Consider the following 6,806-nt stretch of genomic DNA (forward strand, 5'->3'; position numbering starts at 1 on the left):
CACGGATTGTCTGGGGGGTGGGCTGGGCAGAGTGCGATGGTCAGCAGGGGGCAGAGAGGGCCCCTGCCCTGGGGCTGGATGGGAGCCTGTGCCCCCCAGAGGGGATAGGCCTCTCGCCCCATTCCCGGCCCCCTCCCTCAGCCAGCCATGCTTGGGGCAACTTGCTCTGATCCTGGGGTCACTCCAGGGGCTGGAAATTGCTCCTCACCTAATGACCGGCCTGCGAGGAGCAGCAGCAAACGAGCAATTAGCCTGGTGTCCGGCTGGGGAGCCCCCCACACCATCTCTCTCTCTCTCGCCATCCCTGTACCCCCCCCCACACACCTGGCATCTGCGTCTCTCTGCAGGGTCCGTGGGTGCAGCTTTGCACTGGGGTTCCCATCACCCCCCCCGGCTCTCTGCGCCCAGCGGGGGCCGTGGTGTGGGGCCCGTCCGGCTGTGCAGGGGGGATGTGGGGGGGGAAGAGTAACACACCCCCCCTGACAGCCTGGAGCGGAGCTGCTCCCCAGGGAGGCAGCTGGAGGGGGGACAAGACGGACACACCCGCTGCCCAGGGACGGGGGGAGGAGCTCAGCGCGTCCGTCTGTGTTTGTGTGTGACGAAATGGGGGATTTTCTTGTTGTTTCCTTGATTCTCCAGTGGGTTCCATGCCGAGGGGTGGGACTCAGTTTCCCCAGGTGCTACGGGTTAATGAGGGGAGGGGAGAGGGAGTTTGTGGGTACAGAGGACCAGAAAGGGAACTGGGGACCCCGGCTGATGGCCTGGAGGATGGAGACTCAGCGAATGGTGACCTGGTGCCCCGGAGACCCAGCTCAGGAGTCCCAGCCGGGTCTGGCCGGGGGGAGGACAATGGGCTGCAGGGACAGGACCCCGGTGACCTGACCAGCCCTGTCCAGCCAGAGGGGCCAGAGGACGGGACAGGAGAGGAGACCCAGGCCACCCTGTTTCCCTGGAGAGAAGACAATGGACAGAGGGGGCTTGGGGCCGGGGGTATCAGAGGCCCAGCGGGGAAGCAGGGGGCTCAGGGCTGGACGGGGGCAGGCAAAGCCCACCTGGCTGCAGGGAGACTGGGATGTGCTGGGCTGAGGGGGGCCAGGCCTGAGGCTGGAGAGTTTCCTGTGCTGGGTTCAACGCTCAATAACCCTCCTGTGTTACGCTGGCTGAGTCGCTCCGGGCTAGAGAACAGGCCGGAGGGCGGGGGGCATCGGCCCCTTCGGGGGGTGGACGCCCAGGGGGTCCAGAGCGAGGGGACTCCTTGAGGGGCCCACGGCAGTGACAGACGTGCTGAGGTTCAGAGAAGTGCGGCTCCAGGAGGTGGAGGGGCCTGACCCCGGGACAGAGTGGCCCCCCGAGAAGGGCTGTTGCACTGAAGGGGGCACCCCCCACGGACCGCACGGGGCCACGAGTGGGCACGACCCGTGAGTCCGTGCCAGTGCGTCCGTCTGTCTGTGTGTGCGTCCGTCTGTGTCCACAGGAGGAGGATGGTCTGGGGGGGCAGCTTCTCCTCACCCACAAACCCCAACCCAACGTTCGTTCCCATTGCTGACACGGGACCTGCAGGGCAGCCACCGTCAGGGCCCAGCGCCCCCCAATCCAGCACCCCTGAGCTCAGTGCCTCCAAATCCAGCCCCTGGGAGCCCAGCACCCCCCGGCCTTCTAGCCAGGCTTAGTCCCGGGGGGCAGGCCGGGAACCCAGGCAGGGTCTCCCCGGTTCGGGTCATTGGTTCCGAGTGTTTCCATCCAGGGGTCCCCAGGATTCAGCACCGGGGGGGGCGTCGACTGGGATGGAATCCAGCTGGACCCAGCCCCAGATATGTCAGCCAGCCCCACATAGAGCCCCCCAGCCCTCCATGCCCCCACCCCTCACATCCCTGCATCCCCCCCACCTCCAGATATGTCAGCCAGCCCCACAGACCCCTCCTTCCACCCCCACCCCTTCCCTCCATCCCCGCCCCCAATGAAGACACCGGCTCCTGGCTTTGGGGTCTGAGTCAGCAGACCGAAAACAAAGATCTTTTATTGGGGGCGTGCAGCCCCTGGACGGCGGGACCCCCCCTCAGTCGGGGTTCACCACCAGCAGTTTCTGCATGTAGGAGTTGAGCCATTTCTGGCGCTCCATGGCCGTCAGCATCTTGCTCCGCTCCCGGAAAGCCGCGTCGTCCGCCACCACGATGCTCCTCTTCCCACCCCAGCCTGGGGCCAGCTCCGCAGGCGGGACTTCCTGGCTTGGCCCGCTCCAGAGGCGGGACTTCCTGCTTCGCCCCTCTCCGGACAGCATTCGGAGGCTCCAGTCCTGCAGGCTGATGGATGGCAGCTGCAGGTCCCAAGCTGGGGGTCGGCTGGCGGGGTCGGCGGGGTCCTGTGGGGCATCCCGCGTCCACAGCCTAGGGGGAGAGAGAGAAAGAGACAGCCCCGGACGCCTGGGTTCTCGCCCCAGCTCGGGAGGGGAGTGGGGTCTAGTGGTTAGAGCAGGGGGGGCTGAGAGTCAGGACTCCTGGGTTCTCTCCCCAGCGCTGGGAGGGGAGCAGGATGCAGTGGTCGGAATGGGGGGGGGGCTGGGAGCCAGGACTCCTGGGTTCTCTCTCCAGCTCTGGGAGGGGGGGTGGGGTCTGGTGGCTGGGGGATCTGTACCTGTTGGGGGGATACGATGGTGGGAGCCGTGCCCCTGAGCACAGGAGCAAGGAGCAGCCCAAGAGGAAGGTGACAGGGACCAGACCTCTCCCAGCACCAGGCGGGGCGTCCATCTCCAGCCCTGGGGGGATGGAAAGAGGGTCAGAGCCCCCTGGACACAGACAGACCCTGCCCCCCCCCGCAGCCTCTCCCCAGCCAGCCGAGTCCAAGATCTTCTCCTCCGCTCCCAGCCCCCACCTTGCCTGGCTCAGCTGGTACCAGCACCTCCCCGAGCCCAGCGGTGCCCCCCAGGCTGAACCCAGCCCTCTCTCCCCCAAACCAGTGGTGCCCCCCCAGGCTGAACCCAGCCCCCTCTCCTCCAGCCGAATAGCGCCCCCCAGGCTGAACCCAGCCCCTTCTCTCCCAGCCCAATGGTGCCCCCCTAGGCTGAACCCAGAACCCCAGCCCCCTCTCCCCCAGCCCAATGGTGCCCCCCTAGGCTGAACCCAGAACCCCAGCCCAGCACCCCGATCCCACAGCGCCCCCCGCAGGTTACCTGTGATCCCCGACGCGACGCACGGCCCAGCAACCCCCCGTCTCCCTGGCCCCAGCTCCCTGGGGCGATTTATATCTGTCCGCCAGCCCCCCCAGTCCCCCTCCCCGCTCCCGGCGTGACGCAGGCCCGAGCAGCCGGCGGGGGTGTCGGGGGCGCGGATCGATGGCATCACTGCTGAGCTGGGGGGGGTCCCCACCCCTGTATGTTGACTGAGGTGTTAATGAGCCAGAGGGGGGCTCCTGGGACCCCCAAATCTGACACCCGGGGGTGGGGCTGGGAGCTCAGAGTCGATGGGATGGAGGGACCCCTTGGCCTGCAGCTCCTAATTGCCCACCCCTCCCCCGCTCGAAGGCCTCGTTAGACGGCGTCGCTAACGAAGCCCCTGGCCCCCGCCCGTGATTCACTGCCGGCCGGGCCGGCTGTCGATGGCAAGTGGGTGGTTCCGGGGGGTGTCTCGCTCTCCAGGGCTCATTAGCGCCGGACTTGTTAGCCAGCACCCTAACGAGCTAGCGGGGAAAGGGGGGCTGGGCGGCATATCCCAGCTGGGAGGGGGGCCCATCCTGCAGGACGCAGGCCCAGAGGCAACCGTCCCCATATTGCGCCCACTCTGGGGGGCCGCAGTGCCCCGTGGGCAAGGGGTGGTGGGGCCCTGGGGATCGTGGGACCCCGTGAGACGCCTGCCCCAGGCCCATGTCACAAGGGCCCCAGCTCAGGTGGCCCAGCCCCAGGAAAACCCTCATCACCCCGAAACCTGTTTATCTTGCTGGCTCTGGGAGGGCAGTGGAGTCTAGTGGTTAGAGGTGGGGGGGCGAGGCTGGGAGCCAGGACTCCTGGGTTCTCTGTGCATTGCAGGGCCTGCTGACTCTGAAGCCCCAGGATGGATCCTGGGGGGGGCTGATCGGGGGGGGGCGTGAATGTAACCGACGCTGGGTTATTTCCAGAGGCGCCAGCGTGGGGCGGAGGGGCCGGGTCAGGAAGAGGGGGCTGGCAGACAGCGCCAGGCAGACAAGCCGGATATCAATCGCCCGGCCTTCGCCCCCAGGCGGCTAATTGGGACTGGAGAGCGGGGGGACCAAAGGGGAAAATCGTTTCATTAAATTAATGGAGCGACACAGCGACCAGGGATACGGGGGGGGGGCACTGCCAGTGGCTGGTGGGGGGTTGGGGAGGGGAAATGGGGGGTTAACCCCCCCCCTTGCAGGGAAGAGACAGTCAGATGGGGGAGGGTGGGGGTTGGGGATGGCGGATCAGTATCCCAGGACACAGACAGAGGGATGGGGGGCAGGCAGTTGGGGGAGAGGGATGAGTCCCCCCAGGACGCAAACAGAGGGATGGGGGGAGGGAGATGAGCCCCCCAGGATGTACCCAGAGGGATGGGGGCAGGGGGTTGGGGGAGGAGGATTAGCCCCCCAGGATGCACACAGAGGGATGGGGGCAGGGAAGGGGGATTAGCCCCCCGGGATGCACACAGAGGGATGGGGGGCTGGGGAAGGGGGATGAGTCCCCCCAGGATGCACACAGTAGGATCACATGGGTGGAGGCGGAGGTGTCTCTTCCCCTTTAAATCTCAGCCCTGGGGGCCCCGCCCCACCACACCCAGCTGCCCCTGATGGGGGCAGGGGTTATTTATTCCCCCTCCCTGGGAAGCTCATGGTAGCAGTGGCTGGGGATGGCTGGGGCAGCTATGGGGAAGCAGTGCTTGGGGGCCCTTTTCCTTCTTCTCTGGCTGTGTCTGGGGGCTGCCTTGCTGCCTCCCCTGGGTGAGTTGGCCTGGGGGCCTCCCCAGCACCCCCACCCCCTCCCCGTGCAGCTGGGGGTAGAGAGGAGGGGGCTGGCCTCAGCTGACCCCTGGCCAGGACTCCTGGGTTCTCTCCCTGGCTCTGGGAAGGGAGTGGGGTGTAATGGTTAGAGCTGGGAGCCAGGACTCCTGGGTTCTCTCCTTGGCTCAGGGTGGAGTTGGGTTGCTCTGGGCAGGGGCAGGATCTCACTTGCGCTGCCCCCCAGATTACCCCGTGAGGCTGTACTCCGAATCCTCCCGCCTCTCCACTGTCCTGCGCCTGTGCCCTGCGTACTGCCTCTATGAGCAATGGCGCCAGGCAAGCGTGGACCCCAGCCAGGCACCCCGGGCATCAGCCGTGATCCAGGTGCACGTACAACCTTCAGGTACGGGGAAGGGAGTGGGGTCCAGTGGTTAGAGTGGGGGGGGGGGCTGGGACTCCTGGGTTCTTTCCCAGGCTCTGGGAGGGGAGTGGAGGCTAGTGGTTACAGCGGGGGGGTTAGGAGCCAGGACTCCTGGGTTCCTGGCCCGTGACTCATGTTGCCATCTTCCCCAGGGGACAATGCCACCTACAAGGTGCCCCAGGGCTTCCTGGTGCCCCCCTGCAGCCCCCTGTTTGAGGAGCCCCCCCTCCCGTGGGAATTTGCTTATGACATGGGTCCGGTCCTGGCCTGCTTGAATGATACCTGCACCCGGGACCTGCTCCCTGGCCGGAGCTACAGGTAGTGGGGCGATGGGGGGGCCAGGATGAGGGGCCTGGGGTGCTGCCTGGGAGGGTTGAATCTGTGGGGTGCAGGGTGTGGGCAGCATATAGGAGTGTCTGGGGTGGGCTGAGATTGTGGGAATGGGATCTAATGGTTAGAGCAGGGGGGCTGGGACCCAGGACTCCTGGGTTCTCTCTCTCTTCGTAAGAACCAGCTGCCTTGCTTCCCGCAGGGTGCGGTTTGCCCTGTACGGCCCCGCTGTGACCCCTGTGGCTGTGACGAACTGGTCCCGACCCTTTGAGACGCGAGGTGAGAGCGGTTTGTGGGGGCAGAGGGAATGGGGGCACTGGACCTTCCCCTCTGGGGGGGCACCAGCTCCCAGATCTGGAGGTGTGGCTTAGTCTGGCCACACTCCCTCCCCCTGCATGGCAGGACTAAGCCCTGCCTCCTTGCCCCTGTGGCTTTTCCCCCCCAGGTCTCCCCCACAGCTTCCACGCCATGGAGCCTGGCCCCGGCGGGCGCTCGGGGGGCAGGGTGATCCTCACTGTGCTGCTGAGTGTCTCCGTCCTGCTGCTGCTGGCTGCCATGGGGCTGGTTCTGGTCCTGGGGCGCCGCTGACCCCCGCTGGCTGGAGAGATGCCACCGCCTCCTGCTTGGGGGGGCCCCCTCGCTTATCGGGTGATCTCCGTGTCGCTGCATCAATAAACTCTTGGCTTCCTACTCCCGGTGTCCGTCCGTCTGTCCAGAGTGCTGGGAAATGAGCAGAACTGCTGTGCTGGGCCGGCTCCACTGACTGGCCCCCAGGCTCCTGTGGGGTTCCCGGTTTGGGGCAATTCTCAAGTGATCTGTCCAATCTCAGCGTCTGCCAGTCAGAGGTTCAGGGACACCCAGAGCACGGGGTTGGCTCTTGGCTAATAGTCAGCAATGGACCTACACTTCAGGCCTTCACAACATCCTGTGGCAGGGAGTTCCCCAGGTTGTGGCACGGTGGGTGAAGAAATGCTTCCTATAGGTTGTTTTAAACCTGCTGTCTGTTGATTTCATTGCGTGACCGCTGGATCTCATCAGGTGAGGGGGTAAACAGGACTTTCTCTACACCAGTCCTGATATTACAGACCCCAGCGTATTCCCTCTCCCCGCGTCACAGCGGAGAAGTCCC

The 6,806-nt window shown here is 65.9% G+C and overlaps 1 protein-coding gene across 1 annotated transcript; it reads right to left on the reverse strand.

The window, feature by feature from the left end:
• Positions 1-2,042: 2,042 nt before the first annotated feature.
• On the reverse strand, positions 2,043-2,746 carry PTH2 (parathyroid hormone 2). Its single transcript, XM_050927759.1, has 2 exons — positions 2,632-2,746; positions 2,043-2,384 (listed from the first exon to the last, which is right to left on the reverse strand). Exons 1-2 carry the CDS (start codon positions 2,742-2,744, stop codon positions 2,057-2,059), a joined length of 441 nt encoding a protein of 146 aa, XP_050783716.1. The 5' UTR covers positions 2,745-2,746; the 3' UTR covers positions 2,043-2,056.
• Between the last annotated feature and the right edge of the window lie 4,060 nt (positions 2,747-6,806).

The sequence above is a fragment of the Gopherus flavomarginatus genome, chromosome 18 (assembly GCF_025201925.1).
Source record: "Gopherus flavomarginatus isolate rGopFla2 chromosome 18, rGopFla2.mat.asm, whole genome shotgun sequence".
NCBI classification, from domain to species: domain Eukaryota; kingdom Metazoa; phylum Chordata; order Testudines; family Testudinidae; genus Gopherus; species Gopherus flavomarginatus.